General features: G+C 44.3%; 1 protein-coding gene across 2 annotated transcripts in view; it reads right to left on the bottom strand.

Annotated features, from left to right (window-relative positions):
* HNRNPM (heterogeneous nuclear ribonucleoprotein M) overlaps window positions 1-16,669 on the bottom strand; it is a 43,304-nt gene extending 26,635 nt beyond the window's left edge. For both annotated transcript variants that reach the window (XM_012790815.3, XM_012790822.3), the window contains exons 1-2: window positions 16,502-16,669; window positions 4,171-4,340 (exon numbers count right to left, since the gene is read on the bottom strand). In XM_012790815.3, coding sequence (XP_012646269.1) covers window positions 4,171-4,340; window positions 16,502-16,614 — 283 coding nt within the window. In that variant the 5' untranslated portion in view covers window positions 16,615-16,669. The remainder of the gene's footprint in view (window positions 1-4,170; window positions 4,341-16,501) is intronic.
* Between the last annotated feature and the right edge of the window lie 897 nt (window positions 16,670-17,566).

Below are 17,566 nucleotides of genomic sequence, written 5' to 3'. Positions count from 1 at the left end.
CTTTTGAGAAGGGAGGAGGAGCTTGAAAGTATGTTGTCAGCTAAACATTCTTCACCTCAAAATAGTTCTCAGGCAGCCAGTCTAATAATGCAGGGGTGCACAGAATATATGCACATTCTTTAATACAAAGACAACTTGAAACATGCCAAAATCATTATTCTAAAGGATTACTTGACGTATGGACAAATTAAAATAAGACTGAGCCCACACTTGTTCTTGACCCCATGGCAAGAGCAGAAGAGCACTACCTCTTTACACCAAAGACCAGAGGAGAGCCGGACAGGCTGCACTTTTGCGTTCACATGTGTGAATGCTTTAGCAAAACAGACCTTTCTAAAATGCAGGCTGAAATTCCAACAAAGGAAAATACGAAGGTCCGAATAGACTGGGTAGGGATTTTATTTAAATGGAAAATAAAGTTCAGCCTCACAGACTCACAATGCAAATTATCTCCAAGAGCCAAAGGAGGCTTTCTATGGGACTACATTTGCCCTCTGGGGCTCAGTTTCCTGTCAGCTGGAATTTGAAATTTACTTAAAGTGATGCATTAAATAATAACAGAAGGATTAAGTACTTAAAGAAATCTTTGCGTACACAAGTTAAACTGACTGCTGCTAAACTCTGGATCAATTTTAGAGTAAACTACATCACTGACCTTCCTTTCTTCCTGAAACTGGGCTCCATGTTTACTCACTGCTGGGGCAGCACAGTCCTGCCTTGGTTGGGGCTGCCCCACCCCGATGCTGCCAGTCCCCAGGTTTGGCCAGGAGAAGCAGCAGCCCAGTGACAAGCTTTCTTCATCCACATAGCATTTTAGGGTCTCAAACTAATGTAGCACAATGCTACTTAAGTGTAAAATGCCTAAAATCACTTTTTGCTCACGGCATTTTTTGTTTGTTTGTTTGAGACACAGTCTCACTCTGTTGCCCGGGCTAGAGTGCATGGCATCAGCCTAGCTCACAGCAACCTCAAACTCCTGGGCTCAAGCAATCCTACTGCCTCAGCCTCCCGAGTAGCTGGGACTACAGGCATGTGCCACATGCCCAGCTAATTTTTTCTATATATTTTTAGTTGGCCAATTAATTTCTTTCTATTTTTAGTAGAGACTGGGGTCTCGCTCTTGCTCAGGCTGGTTTTGAACTCCTGACCCTCCCACCTCAGCCTCCCAGAGTGCTAGGATAGCAGGCATAAGCCCAGCATGTTTGTTTGTTTGTTTTTAAGACAGTGTCTCGCTCTATGAGCTAGAGCTCACTGCAGCTTCAAAGTCAAGCGATCCTGCCCCAGCCTCCTGAATTGCTGGGACTATAAGCCAGCATCATCACGCCCAGCTAATTTCTGTATTTTTTGTAGAGACAAGGTCTCACTGTTTTGCTCAGGCTAGTGCTCACAGAAATCTTCAGTTTTTCTGCCCAGTCCTTATGGTCAACCACTTTAAGATATGTATCCACTGACCTATCAGAATAGCTATGGACTGGTAAGTCACTTCCAATGGCCTAAGTAACCAGTTCAGGCAATAAATAGATTATTAATAGGATCTCTGAGAATGCTGCTAAATGCTAAAATTAAAGACAGAGGATATATACCTGGTGTCAAAGAGGGGAAGATGATCAGGAATTAGGGAGGGTGTGTGAGATAGTCTCATACACAGGAACCTTTAGAAAAGTCCTCCCTTGCCATGTCAAGGCTAGCTACATTAGTTCTGAGATGCTGCAATTAGACACTGCTGAAATGACAGAAAATTTAAGTTGACAACTAAATTCAGTTCTTGTTCCACTAGTTTCCTGAACTATGATTTCATCAGGTGTGGACTCTTAAAATGCAGAATAATAAAGACATTATGACAGCCCAAATCTCTGTGGTTTGAGATGGTTTAAAGACTAATGCCGTTAGGGTGTGAGTGCCTCTCTCTGCCATTTTGTCCTGTGCAGTAAGTATTCAAAAAACTTAAAATTTATTGGCAACAGATTTCAAGTAAATATTTCATACTTAAAATAAACATTTAAACATTTTTTCTATATCCAGTCAGGAATAAAAATGTATTTTTAAAACCTCATAATGAAAAGAATAACATTTCCTAAGGAGTTATATGCATGTAAACACAGTAAATTTCTTTAGACTTCACATACTGAATGTAAGCAGTACCATAAAAAGATTACCTCTTATGAATCACTTTACCCACAATCCAATACTGCTAATAATTTAATTAAACAGCAAAGTAATTAATTTAACCAGTTCTGGGGAGCTCTAAACAAGAACATTTTAAGGTTCATTTAAAACAACTGATTTACTGCACACCTGTAATTCTAAATTACACCACCAAAAATACACTGACAGGGCTGAGCCTGGGCATTCATAGCAGTATGCCAGGGGAATATGAGAACCAGTTTGGAAGTATCCGAATAAACCACCAGGCTGGCTCCACACTTAGTAAGAGTGCAAAATAGTAAATTGAGGTGAACTGCTTCTACATCCAGAAACGTCATGGCTGCTGCTGCTACCAGCTTTAAGGCTTCCCAAACTGAATTACTGAATGATAAAGCAGTAAAAATGTCACCTACTTTATCCATCATGTCCCAAAACTGGTTCACACACTCCTAAAAATAAAAAAATAATTTGGCCTGCAATCTCTTACAAAATTCTAACAATTGCATTTTCAAAGCCACATTCCTGGTTCTTGGAACTACTATACCTTATTATCAATGGAAATAGCAATTCAGCGGTTCAACCAAATCACGAGAACACAAATTTGGAGGTTATTCCAAAAGCTAATTCGAATGAGACCCAACTGTACTGTACAGAAACCCCAAGCTTGTATTGAAACAGCAGTCCCAAAAACCAAGAACACTGCATCTGGGATGCCACGTGACACGCCCTTCAGACAAAAAGAAACTTCACTGTTGCCCTAGGAGCATTGGCAGGAATGATTTGGCTGATCAAGGCAGGGAAACAAACCTCACACCAGAACATTTTCCCATCTGTGTTATTTGGAGAAATACCGCAGAGGAGCAGCACACATGACTGTACAGAGAGTTCACGGTGCCTAGTGCTTCTTGCATGTCATGGTCAAAGTAAGTGATGGGACAATGATGGCAGTGCCATTCATAATTTCAAAACCCAATTCAGGGAGTACCAATACACAAAACAAAATGGCCTATCCACAGGGCATCTCTGTCACTGAAATGTTAATCATTTAACAAATCAAGCTCACATCTCTTTTCATTATGAATGCTCCAGAAAACCAATACCTTTCAGTCCTTCAAAGACTCCAGTAAAGGTAATTTGATTCTAGGTTGGGGGTGGGTGGGTGGCTCAAGGCATTATACAAATTGTTCTCTATCAATATTTTTGTCTAAACCAAAGCTGAGCAATCTCTTGAGTCCTAAGTGCCACCAGCAGGGCCAAGAGTCAGGAAAGGAAGGAAGACAACAGCAGAACAGGAGGAAAGAAGGAAAGAAAGAGGACACACATCGTGTGTACAGAGGTGAGGTGGAGGACCACAAGGGCAGCCTCCTCAGACCTCCTGGTGGCAGAAGAGCTTGGTTGCTTCCCCCTCCCTAGGCCAGAATTTGGACACCTGGGCTGTGAACAAGGTGCACCTTAAGGCACCACATTACAAAGCAGATACCTAATATTCTGAGCTCTTCAACTGCCAATCTAGTTTTTCCCCAGGGATGGGGGCCCAGGACAGGGGAGCCTAACAGTTTAAATGCATGCTGACACGTTATAGTTTGGAATGCGAGCAGCACAGGTCCAGCTACCAAATTTTGATCCCAGGTAGACATCCACAAAATTTAAACAACTATCTTCCTGCCAGATTAAAAACAAACAAAAAAAAAAGGAAAGAAAGAAAGAAAAGGAAAAACCTAAGGTGAAGAATTTGAAAAATATTAACACAGAAAGGCTCCCCTCAGGCCTAATCAAAGCCTTATTAACCATATTAAGCCAGTAGAATCATCTGTAGGCCAAGAGACCATACAGACCACCCTGTTAACATACAGGGGCATGACCACAAAAAAAGTGGGGTTAGATAAAGGGCTTAACTCTCAAGCCTGGAAAGAATACACGCTCTACCCAGAGCAGCTTCCACTGACAAAAAAATAACCAAGGAATTAGCCACAGAGAAGATGACACACCAACCTTCTTACCCTACTCCACCACCAGTACCATTACCTTTTTCTTTAACCAGATCTTTAAGCGACTGCCATTTCACATCGAAAGGTATGTTTGTAATGAAGGCTCTGTATCTTTTAGTTGGATTGGCATATGGCTCAAAGCGATTGCCTCCTCTTTTTATGTTTTTCTCCTTCCTCTTCTCATTCTGAGTAGGTCGTTCTCCTTCACTATAATGCAAAAGAGAAAAAATAAAGGGTTTACACGTTAGTACAATGTGAAAGATCCTTGATCTCCCGGGTTTACAATTCCACACAGTTATATGAGACACAAGACTAATAATGGTTTCTATTTGAGACATTCAAACTAAAGTGCTCCATAGGGCAGAAACACATAGCAGTGTTCCTTAGAATCCACCTGCCAAGAAACGATTCCCAAGAAGAGTGCGCTCTCCTTAGGCTTACGAACATTCCTATGGGCTGCAAATGAGACAGGGTGGAACCAAGCTGCTGCCCCAGCTGCATTAAATCCGAGACAGACACTCTGGGAGGCCGAGGCAGGCAGATCGCTTGAGGTCAGGTGTTCAAAACCAGCCTGAGCAAGAGCGAGACCCCGTCTCTACTATCAATAGAAAGAAATTAATTGGCCAACTAATATACATAGAAAAAATTAGCCGGGCATGGTGGTGCATGCCTGTAGTCCCAGCTACTTGGGAGGCTAAGGCAGGAGGATGGCTTGAGGCCAGGACTTTGAGGTTGCTGTGAGTTAGGCTGACGCCACGGCACTCACTCTAGCCTGGGCAACAAAGTGAGACACTGTCTCAAAAAAAAAAAAAAAAAAATCCGAGACAGAAACAAGAAAAGATAAAACTTCCAAGATTTCACAGAACAGAAAAACCATTTTAGTTTTACAAAAGATGCTTTCATCTTTTGTTATGTTAAAAAATTATGATCAAAAGGAACATGTAAAAAAAAAAAAAGTAGAAATGTAAAATGATGTGGCCACTATGGAAAAGTTTGGCAGTCACTCAAAATTAAACACAGAATTACCACATGACCAGCAATGCCACTGCTAGACAGATCCCTAAAAGAATTAAAAGCAGGGATTCAAGTACATGTAGATGTAATGTGCACAGCAGCATTATTCATAAAAGCCAAAAGACACTCGGGAAATAACCCAAATGTCTATCACATGAATGAAATAAAATGTGAAATGTCCATGCAATGGAATTCTACTCAGCCACAAAAAGGAAAAAAATTCTAACACATGCCACAAAACATGGATGAACCTTAAAGACATCATGCTCAGTGAAATAAGCCAGTCACAAAATAACAAATTCTATCTGATTCTGCTTATAAGAGATCTATGATAAGCAAATTCATAGACAAAAAGTAGACCAAAGATTAAGGTACCAAGGTCTAGGGAGAGGTGGAAGTGAGGAAGTTATTAAACAACAGGGGTGAGGTATAATCCCAGCAACTCTGGAGGCTGAGGCAGGAGGATCTCTTGAGCCTAAGAGTTGGAGGCTGCAATGAGCTATGATCACATCACTGCACTCCAGCCTGGGGGACAGAACAAGACCCAGTCTCTAAAAATAAATAAACAACAACAACAAAAAAATGGGCACAGAATTTGTATTTGGGAAGATTTTAAAAAAAGTTACAGAAATACAGTGGTGATGACTACACAACACTGTACTTAATTGTACAGTTCAAGACAGTTAACAGAGTATATTTTATATATATTTTAACCATTATCTTTTTTTTTTTTTTTGAGACAGAGTCTCACTTTGTTGCCCTGGTTAGAGTGCATGCCTTGGCGTCAGCCTAGCTCACAGCAACCTCAAACTCCTGGGCTCAAGCGATCCTCCTGCCTCAGCCTCCCGAGTAGCTGGGACTACAGGCATGCACCACCATGCCCAGCTAATTTTTTGTATATATATTTATTTTACTTGGTCAATTAATTTCTTTCTATTTTTACTAGAGACAGGGTCTTGCTCAGGCTGGTTTCGAACTCCCGACCTTGAGCAATCTGCCCTGGGCCTCCCAGAGTGCTAGGATTATAGGCGTGAGCCACCAAGCCCAGCCTTAACCATTATCTTTTAAAAATCAAAAAAACAGGGGAAAGATACCATTCTCTACACAACCCTACTATTAACACTCTGAAGCCAGGAAACTCCAAGACCAAACAATCCTGGTAGGTAGAAGACAGCATGCAAACAATCCTACCTTCAAAAAAGGGCGGGTGCTTTTTTCCGTATGTAATACTACTCTTTACCTTTGTGTGTTAGGTTGCCTCCACGCTGCAACTTTTACCTCTAAGCACCAGACAGCAAGCTTGGAAGCCCAGGTGTGTGTACTAGCCAGGGCAGGGCTGTTCCTTCAGCTGCCAGCTAAGTTCAGTCCCCTCCGACTACAGAGAGGCCCTGAGAGCTGACCAGGAAAAAGTGGGGAGGCAGCAGAGTCCAGCAAGTTTCTCAGGCCACTGAGCCTCGCGCTTTTTGCTTTATAAGCCCTGTGCTTTCCACCAGCGAGAATCCAGCAACTGCCAAACCACAGGCACTAGCAGAGTTCTGATCCACGACTAAAATAGAAACTAAAAAGCCAAGACTATCATATTGATGATTTATAAAACTACCTTTTTTTAATTAAAGGGCTGATCTTTACTCTGGGATATGCCTTCCTTGTGTGGGGCGGGGTAGTCTTCAAACACCTGATGGTAGCTGGATGACTCTTTTAATGTAATTACTTGGAAAAATTTTAAAGTTAACGACTTTATAGTCCCCAGTCCCCAGTCTCTTTTACTGATCCCCCATATCCAAACACAAAGGTGCCAAGTGGCATCCCAGTGAAGGTATCCTACTAGTGTGAGCTACACCCTGCCCCTGACACAAGGTAAAACTAGGGAAAGCAGCTTGCTCCATATAGGCTTCAGCTCACCTATTAGTTACAAAATGTATAAATTAACCAATTATAGCCAAAGCAGGTAACAAAGTAGCCCATATTCTGATAAACTATCCCACCTAACCACAGAAGCTGGGTAATTTGGTTTGGGGTTAATCCACATCACATGATTACACTCGCCACTGAGAAAGCAGCTCATCGTGTTTAATGCCCCAAGTAGGGGCAAAGCATCTCTGTAAATAAATCCTCTGGCTAATCATTTCCTCCCTCCAAGAAGTTTCCTCATACATAAAAGGGTTAGAGTCTCACTCTGTTGCCCAGGCTGGAGTGGCTCGATCGATCGTAGCTCACTGAAGCTTGTATCTCCTGGCTTCAAATGATCCTCTCACCTCAGCCTCCCAAGTAGCGGGGACTATAGATGCCACCAAGTCTGGCTCATTATTTTGTGGTTGTTAGACGTGGGGTCTTACTACACTGCTCAGGCTGGCCTCCAACTCCCGGGCTCAAGCAATCCCTCTCCCCCCAGTCTCTGGAGTAGCTAGGGTTACAGGCATAGGCCACTGCGCCCAGTGTCAATTCAATTCTTGGTAGGATTGTACAGAATGACCCTCAAAGAAATCTCACTCAAGACACATATTCCAGTATAAATGATATGACAGTGTAAGAGTAGCATCCTGAAAAGTTCATCTTTCTCATGTCTAATCCTATTTTCTCACTACCTTCAGGATAAAATTAGGGGGAATATCCTTCTAGCCCTAAAATATATGTAATACTTAACTCTGAGAGCTTTTCAGAAGTATATTTTTAATTTTTTTTTTTAACTGGAAATCCCTTTATCTTCTAAACTTTTTTTTTTTTTCCTGAGACAAGGTCTGGCTCTGTCCCCTTGCTGAAGTGCAGTGAGTGGCCCAATCATAGCTAACTGGAACCTTGAACTCCTGGACTCAAGCAATCCTCTGGCCTCAGCCTCCCATAAAAGTACATTTTTTATAGGCAGATTATGATTTGGCTACACTGATAAAATAAATTCCTTTAACCTAATACACCCCCAATTTGGAATGTTAAGACATTACAAATTAGGTTTATAAAGAATCTATAACAGAATAAAGCCTAAGTTAAACTTTAAAAGGAGGATCCAAGATTATCTTACCCACACATCCTAGCACATAGCCTTGTACCTGTTGGCTATTTGTATAAAAAATAAAATTTAAAGCAGTACTTAAGGAACTTAGAATTTAAAAGTTCTTATTGGCCGGGCGCGGTGGTTCACACCTGTAATCCTAGCACTCTGAGAGGCTGAGGAGGGCGGATTGCTCAAGGTCAGGAGTTCGAAACCAGCCTGAGCAAGAGTGAGACCCCTTCTCTACTATAAATAGAAATTAATTGGCCAACTAATATATGTAGAAAAAATTAGCCGGACATGGTGGCGCATGCCTGTAGTCCCAGCTACTCCGGAGGCTGAGGCAGTAGTATCGCTTGAGCCCAGGAGTTTGAGGTTGCTGTGAGCTAGGCTGACACCACGGCACTCACTATAGCCTGGGCAACAAAGTGAGACTCTGTCTCAAAAATATAAAAAGTTTCTTATAAAAGTTTTACCTATATGCAAAAAAACGAACTCAGCTCCATACCTCATACCATATAAAAAAAATTAACTTAAAATGGGTCATAAATGTAAAAAATGAAAATCGATTAAGTCGGTCTTCAAAACTCCTGCTCTATAAGGCCAGGTGCAGTGGCTCAGGCCTGTAATCCCACCACTTTGGGAGGCTGAGGTGGGAAGACTGCTGGAGGCCAGGAGTTTGAAGTTACAGTGAGCTAAGATCACGCCACTGCATGCCACCCTGGGCAAAAGGTGAGAGACTCTGTCTCCAAAAAAAAAAAACCCCAACACTTGTGCTCTGCGAAACACATAGTTCAGAGTAAGGTAATGCCAGAGACTACTAGAAAATATTTGCAAAGCATGTATCTGGATAAAGGACTTTATCCAGAATATATAAGAGAAAGGAACTCTTCTCTCAACACTCAGTAGTAAAAACCCAATTTTTTCAAAAGGGCTTTTAACACTTAAAAACAAATCACCAAAGATATATGGATGGCATATAAGCACTCGACATAACCAGTCATTAGCGAAATGCAAAATAAAAACCAAGATCCCACTATACATCTGTTAGAATGGCTAAAATTAAAAAGAATGACCATACCAAGGATTTGCAAGGATACAGAGGACTGGTGGAAATGTAAAATGGTACAACCACTTTGGCAGTTTCTTAAATATTTAAATGTACACCTATGTATGACCCAATCATCCACAACTACCGGAAGCTACTTATCAAAGAGAAAATAAAGCATATGTCCATACAAAAATTTGTGCCTGAAAATACACAGCATTATTTGCAATATCTCAAAACTGGAAGCCCCAATGTCTAAGAGGTAAATAAATAAATTGTAGTATAACCACATAACAAAATAATACTGAGCAACAGGCCAGGCGAGGTGGGCCACGCCTGTAATCCCAGCACTCTGGGAGGCCAAGGCAGGCGGATTGCTCAAGGTTAGGAGTTTGAAACCAGCCTGAGCAAGAGTGAGACCCCATCTCTACTATAAAAAATAGAAAGAAATTAATTGGCCAACTAAAAATATATAGAAAAGGCCAGGCGCGGTGGGGCTCACACCTGTAATCCTAGCTATCTGGGAGGCCAAGGCAGGCGGATTGCTCAAGGTCAGGAGTTGGAAACCAGCAAGAGCGAGACCCCGTCTCTACTATAAATAGAAAAACATTAATTGGCCAACTAATATATATAGAAAAACTTAGCCAGGCATGGTGGCGCATGCCTTGTAGTCCCAGCTACTCGGGAGGCTGAGGCAGTAGTATCACTTGAGCACAGGAGTTTGAGGTTGCTGTGAGCTAGGCTGACGCCAAGGCAAAAAGTGAGACTCTGTCTCAAAAAACAAAAAACAAACAAACAAAAAAAACTGAGCAACAAAATGCAATAAACTACATGCACTACCATGGATGAATCTCAAAACAATTATGCTCAAAGGAGTCAGACAAAAAAGGGAATATATACCATATGGTTCCACATACTCTAGAAAATCTCATCTAGCAAACTATCTGTAGCAGTTTCTCAGCCTCAGTGCTACTGATATTTTTGAGCCAGACATCCTTTGTTGTGGGAGGCTGTCCTGTGCACTGCACGGATGTTTAAGAGCACCCACAGGCCTCTACCCAAGATACACCAGTAACTCTCACACCAAGTCAGGAAGGTGAAGATCAGAAATATCTCTAAGACCTCCAAGGGCTCCAGGGGGTCATCCACTGAGAAACACTGATGTATACTGACGGAAAACTGATCAAGGGTTGTCTGGGGGAAGGAGAATAGGTGCAGGGAAGAATTGTGGGAGATAAGGATTACTAAGGGGAAGAGGATACTTCTGGAGGTTATGGATATGGTCACCTTGATTTTAGTGAGAGTTTCACGGGCCAGCATTTATCAAATTGTACATTTTAAATATGTGCAATTTATTGTGCCAATTATAAAACAGACTGGCTATTTTTAAAAGTTTCTACTTATGTTTGTTAAATTTCAGACCTAACCCAAACCTGACTTGGTAACATATTTGTAATCTTTCAAAGAAACTGAAGCCACAATAGGCAGATCTACCTAGGCCAGCTAAATGTCTAAAAGTCTTACTAATATTTTCCTAAAATGGCTAGATCTGATTCTAGCACTCAATTATTCACCCATAGTTCTAAACAGACCCAGTATAATAAAAATCTTTTCTCCTTTTTCTTTCTTTCTTTTTAAAGAGACAGGAAATCGCTCTACTGCCCAGGCTGGATTGCAGTGGCATCATCACAGCCCACTGTAACCTCAAACTCTTAGGCTCAAGCAATCCTCCTACCTCAGCCTCCCAAGTAGCTGGGACTACAGGTGCAAGCCAGAACACCTTGCTAATTTTTAAAAAAAATTTTTAGGCCAGGCGTGGTGGCTCATGGTGCTGGGTTTACAGGCATGAGCCACTGCACCCGGCCTTCCACATCATAGCTTGAGAGCTCACATCTTGGCCGGGCATGGTGGTTGATGCCTATAATCCTAGCACTCTGGGAGGCCAAGGCAGGTGGATCGTTTGAGCTCAGGAGTTCCAGACCAGCCCGAGCAAGACCCCCGTCTCTACTAAAAATAGAAAGAAATTGGCTGGACAACTAAAAATATACAGAAAAAATTTGCCAGACATACAGTCCTCCCAGCTACTCGAGAGGCTGAGGCAGAAGGATTGCTTGAGCCCAGGAGTTTGAAGTTGCTATGAGCTAGGCTGATGCCCCCACACTCTAGCCCAGGCAACAGAATGAGACTCGGTCTCAAAAAAAAAAAAAAAAAAAAAATTTTTTTTGGAGAGACAAGGTCTCTCTGTGTTGCCCAGGCTAATCTCAAATTCTTGGCCTCAAAGTGATCCTCCTGCCTCAGCTTCCCAAAACGCTAGGATTACAGGCATGAGCCACCCAGCCAAAAACATTTTCTGCCATTCTATCAGCCTACTATTTCACAATATATCGATAAAGACAAGCCTAAAACATTTGCCAAGCACTTTCCCAGACTTTCTCCACTCCCACTGCTCTGCTTGACCAGCCTTAAAAAAATAAAAATAAAAGTAAAAATTAATTAAAAAAAGAAAACCCACAATTATGCGCCAGGCGCGGTGGCTAACGCCTGTAACCCTAGCACTCTGGCAGGAGGATCCTTTGAGCTCAGGAGTTGAGACCAGCCTGAGCAAGAGCGAGACCCCATTTCTACTAAAAATAGAAAAATTAGCTGGTCAACTAAAAATATATAGAAAAAATTAGCCGAGCATGGTGGTGCATGCCTGTAGTCCCAGCTACTCAGGAGGCTGAGGCAGGAGGATCGCTTGAGCCCAGGACTTTTGAGGTTGCTGTGAGCTAGGCTGACCCATGGCACTCTAGCCCGGGCAACAGAGTGAGACTCTGTCTCAAAAACAAAACACAATTATGTTTAATATGGCTTTGAAATTGTTTCACTAAGTTCTTTGAAAAGTGACAATTTATCATGTTCCATCATATTAGAATTACACTGAACATAAAGATCATAACTAATGAAAACACCTACTTTTCACAATTAATGAAAAGTGCCTACTGCACAAGAGACTGCTACATTTACTGTGTAAAACACTGATTCTCAACCCTCTTATGCCTCCTTGCCATTCCCATGGATAATACTCATCATGTTCAAAGTTTCTTAATCAAGGGAAGGGTGCAATTTGAAACAGCAATCCTAATACCCTGAAGTTGAGATCACTGAGGGACAAATTCCACCCCTACCCCCCTACCCCCCACCCCCGCCTTGAGAACTATCCCTTAAGTGATTCTTCACAGAAATCCTTTCAATCCTGAGCTCCTCTAATGCATTTTAAGATGTGGAGCACTATTCATAGCACTGTTCCAGCTCCAGGTCCACCACGTGACTCAAGCTCTTTCCCTCTCTGGGTCTTGGTTACCAGCAAAACCAGCATAACTTGTACCCATCTTAGTGCTCAGTGATGCTGTGAGAATCAACAAACAGAACAACAACAAAAAGCAGCTTGGAAGTATGGACGGGAGCAGTACCCCAGGTGATTGAAAGCTAGGGTCTCAGCTCCAAAGTCACCATGTCTTCACTAGGCCTCGGCCCCCTCATCTGTAAATGCAGGTTACTACCCACCTTACAAGTTTAAAGGAGAGGCTCTTGGCACACAGTTAAGTAACTGTGGCAATGATATATTTTTCCGCCAGCAATTTTCTTGAGAAGGGTCAGGAGAGGGATTGATTCACTCTCAAAGGTTCTAATGTTGCATCTACCGACCAGATTTTAAAACTAGCCAACTAGGGCCATGGCTGAGGAAACCTAGCCATTATCCTCATCACAGGCTACCAAAAGGGCAATTCAGTTTTTAACTGTGACTGCAAAACATGGTAATGGGAGAACCCATTTGAGAAACGATCCTCCCCCCCACCAAAAAAAAAACAAGCCAGCTAATCTTTGCAAGCTAGTATCTCTTTCCCTAAACACAAATAAAATCAAAGGATAAAGTGAAAGCAAAGCCCTGGCAGCATGCTTTCAAATAATCCAGTGCCCCCTATTCTAATCTCCAGCTCACAATCTGTCGTGCCTCAAAATTCCTTTTTACCAAGTATACAATTACTTTTTAGGCCAGGCGCAGTGGCCCACGCCTATAACCCTAGGACTATGGGAGGCTGAGGCGGGCAGACTGCTCAAGGTCAGGAGTTAGAAACCAGCCTGAGCAAGAGCGAGACCCCGTCTCTACTATAAATAGAAAGAAATTGGCCAACTAATATATATATAGAAAAAATTAGCCGGGCATGGTGGCGCATGCCTGTAGTCCCAGCTACTCAGGCTGAGGCAGCAGGATTGCTTGAGCCCAGGAGGTTGCTGTGAGCTAGGCTGATGCCAGGGTACTGTAGCCCAGACAACAGAGTGAGACTCTGTCTCAGAAAAAAAAAACAATTACTTTTTAACGTCCAGCAAACACTCAAATCATTGCAGAGCAGAATCTGGTCCAAATAAACCAATTCAAATGACTGTTTATTTAGTGGTTACCAGAGTAGTATTACAAAAGCAGCAAGTGCCTGGGAGTCAAGATGGTCTCTACTACAGTCTATAGGACAAGTTCCTTAACCCGATTTTCTTAATTAATTTTAACAAAAGCTTTCATGATTGTAAAAGAGTCAATACTAACAGCACCTCCGTAGGAATCTATGCTAAATATGAATCTTTTTTCAATTTTTTAAAGATAAACATTTCAATAAGGGATACATTTTTATTTTTAAAATATGCAATGTTTTCTGATTCAGCCACAAAAATTAATCAGGAAGTTACTGATTTTAAATACATGATGCAACCTTTATTTACAAAAACAAAACCTAAACCAAAATGAATGCTTTTTTTCCCTTGACTAAATGTATCCTAGCTCTAAATCTTGACTGACTTTAAATGGAATAGATTTCTTATCCAAATAAAGCAAACCCTTCTCTCACACCCGAGAAAGACTTAACTGCAAAACAAGATTTCCAAACTGGGCTCCTCGATCAAACTCACTAGTTCATGACACCTTTTTGCTCTGCTGCACACTCCACTCCTGGTGGAGACAAAGGTCAAAAGAACCAAGTTTCTATTTTCTTTCCTTCTCTCAAAGACTTTCAAGATAAAATCTAAATTCCTTAGCCTGGAATTCATTGCCTACCACAACCTTAATGGCTACAGTAACTTTCTTTATAAATAAAGCATATACCCAAATCCCTACTGTTTGGATACTCTCCTCTCTCTCTGCCTCTCCCCAACCATGTTCTCCGCCACATCCTGGTCCTTGTCCTACAGGAAGAACACCTCCCAAACCACAGCAGTAGTGAGGAGGGTTCCCTCCTTCAGGACCCCTGCCATGCAATTCCACTTAACTTCTATCACAGCATAATTACCTTACAAAAAAAAAAGTCTACTCTGGGCAAGGGCTTCTAAAGAGCTTTGCTTTGAGAGCTTTGTAATGCAAAAAGAAAAAAATTCACAGGCCCCCAGAAAAAGATCTAAGTTCCTTAGCTTCCTAAAGTATCCTCTATTAAGCCAGTACTAGACTGGGGTTTTTTCCCACAAGGACTATTTCATCTCTAAGAATTGCAGGTGCTAACAGTCTGCGTGTATTTGTCAAATGACTCAGTCACAAAACGACTATTTGAAAATGGACAGCAGACAATGGAAAATTTGAAAAACATGCCTCAGATCATGCCTATAATCTGTAACTAATTCAAACTGTCACTTAGCAAGGTTCTAGCGGCACTGCATCAAGTATACAGGAAATAAATTTACCTTAAAGCCCTCCAAATATGGCCCTCAGAAATCCTACTAAGTTCCCCTAGACAGAGAGTGAAAAAGTCTAAATGAATACATCCCTTTCCAGAGTTTTCAACAGTAAAGTGTCAGGGATAATCAAAGGAAGCTATTCTCTTGATTTATTTCTAAGGACCAGTAACCACGGTATTTTGCTCCCCCCCACCCAAGAGAAGAAAACTTGAAATCTTTTCCAGATTTGATGTCTAACAATATAGCTAGTACTTAGTGAATGAATGCCAACAGAAGTGCTTAATTACATTCGCTTGTAATCCCCATAAACTCTTTCACGCATTAAAACAGGAGAGAAAGAAAATGTATACCGAGACAAAGTAGAATAGACATTACCAGGGGCTACAGAGGAGGGGGACTGAGGGGAGTTTGTGTTTATTGGCTACGGTTTGAGATGATGAGAAAGTTCTGGAAAAAGTAGTGATGACTGTATAACACTGTGAATGTACTCAATGGCACTGACTTGTACACTCAAAAATGACTAAAATGGCAAACTCTACGTTATGCATATTTTACCATAATTTTTTTTTTTAAGAAGTGAGAAACACAATGTGTGCCCAGGCCTCCCCCTCCCAGCCTCCCGGGGCCGCTTGATCTTGGAACCCCAGCCACCCTCTCAAGTGGCTGTAATCAGGACGCGTGGGTTTCAAGGGGGCACAAGCTGATGCTACCTCCTTCAAGTAAACTTTAAAAGCCCACGAGCCCACACAGGGCTCCCAGCGGGACTCGAAAAGGGGACGGGGTCTGGAAGTGGGTGAGCACTCCTAACGACAGGATAGCTTCCCCTGAAACAAGGAAGAGGGTGTTTGTCCCCCCCCCCGCCCCCGACTTTTTGCTTGTTTCTACGGGTGAACCCTGAGCCAGCACATCCCATCTGTCCACTAATTCCAACTGCGCACCTGGGGGGGGCGGCGCGGGAAGCGGCGAGTGGAGCCGGGGCCAGAGCGTGGGGCGAGGGGCGGTCCCGAGGGAGGCACTTCCCGCGGGGCGGGGAACCGGGCCGGGGCGCGCGCGGGGGCGCGGGGCGGAGGAGGAGCCCCCGACCCGGCCTCGCGGCCCCTCCGCGACACCTCTCCGGCTGCCCTGCCGGTTACCCCGCTGGCCGCGCGCTGAGCCCGGGGGCGCGCGCTCCCTCCCCTCCCCCCCACTTTACGGACCGGGAAACTGAGACCCCGGGCACCGTGGGGGAGGCGGGTGAAACCACGCACCCAAGGTCACCCGCCAGGCAAGCGGCAGGGCTGGCCTGGGACTCGGGGGCGCTCCGGGCCTGGGGCCTGCGCCGGCAACCCCGTGCGCAGGAGCCGGGCCTGAGACCTCGGTGATGGGCCGGAACCGGCCCGGAGGGACTGAGGGAGCTAAAGTTCGAGGCCTGGGCCAGGGGGCGATCCCGGAGGCGCCCCCAGGACCGCCTGGCTCCCCCCAGTCGCGGCCCAGGCCGCCCCCACCCTTGGGAGGGCTCGCGGGAAAGGCCGGCGCCGAGGCCGCGCCGGGGGTAGGCCGCCAACAGACCTAACGGAGCCGCCGCCGGCCGCCAACCGCCGATAGGAAGCCCGCCCCGGGGTTAAGGGACCGTGGCATACTCACCCCTTAGGGCCTGGAGCCCCGTTGCCGGTCGGCACTCCGGGCGCGCCGCTCTCCTCCTCCATTTTGATCTCCGTCGCCGCCACCTCGGCCGCTGCTTCGACCCCTGCCGCCATTTTCTCCGCGTCTGGGCTTTGTGTGAGGGAGCGGGCTGCGCGGCACTGCGCCTGCGTGCTCACGTGACCCGGCGCGACCAGTAACGCCTGCGCGCGCCGCTGCCGGCTCCCTCTGTGGCCCCCTCCCGCTCCGGGCCACGCCCCTACTCGGGGCTTCGGCCCTGCCGTGCGCAGGCGCAGACCGGCAACTGTGGATTCATTCATTCCCTACACCAACCCGCGTTAGGCACCACCTGGCTGTGCCGCCCGCGTGCCCTCCAAGTCCCGTAGGGGAGGCATCTCCCCACCGACCCCACACTCACCCACATGCCCCGACCTACTCACTGTCAGCTTTTTGCAACCATAGCTGGGCAGAGAGACAGAGAAAATTCTGTCTGGGGGTTCCTGGAAGGTTTAGGGGATTATTAAAGACATTTTAATATTATTGAAGATTATTAAAGTTTGGCGTTAGCCAAACTAAAACTATTATTTTTTAATTTTTTCTTCTTTTTTTTTTTTTAGTGTTTTTTTTTTCTTTGTATCCCCTGTTGATTTTCTAAAACCTATAAGCCGGCCAAACAAACTTTCTTCTCACTGTAATGGAAAGTACTGGAAGAGATGTGCAAAGAAAGCGGCTTTCTCTCGTCTTGATGGCATGTCCTGGAGTGTCCTTGCATCATCTCCCCAGGCACCACACTCCAAAGCTGGCTTGAGAAGAGGTGGGTGCCAGGGTGTGGGGGAAGTCCAGGTGTAGGAATGAGGCGGACCCCCAAGGACCAGCAGAGCTAACACACCTGGGTGTGATCCTGTGTTCCTGCAGACCACCAGCCCATCAGCCACCCTACAGGCCAAGCCCATCTCTGTGAGCCCCCTGCCCCTCCAACGCTACTCCAGCCAGGTGGTCCTCCCTGCTGCTCTTCCTCCAGGCTAAGTAGGTTCCAGTCTGGGGGGGGGGGGGGCTTTGCACTTTGTG

Source organism: Microcebus murinus, chromosome 27, assembly GCF_040939455.1.
Source record: "Microcebus murinus isolate Inina chromosome 27, M.murinus_Inina_mat1.0, whole genome shotgun sequence".
Classification (NCBI taxonomy): domain Eukaryota; kingdom Metazoa; phylum Chordata; class Mammalia; order Primates; family Cheirogaleidae; genus Microcebus; species Microcebus murinus.
The sequence above is the reverse complement of the archived record's forward strand: the minus strand, read 5'-3'. Positions and strand labels throughout refer to the sequence as shown.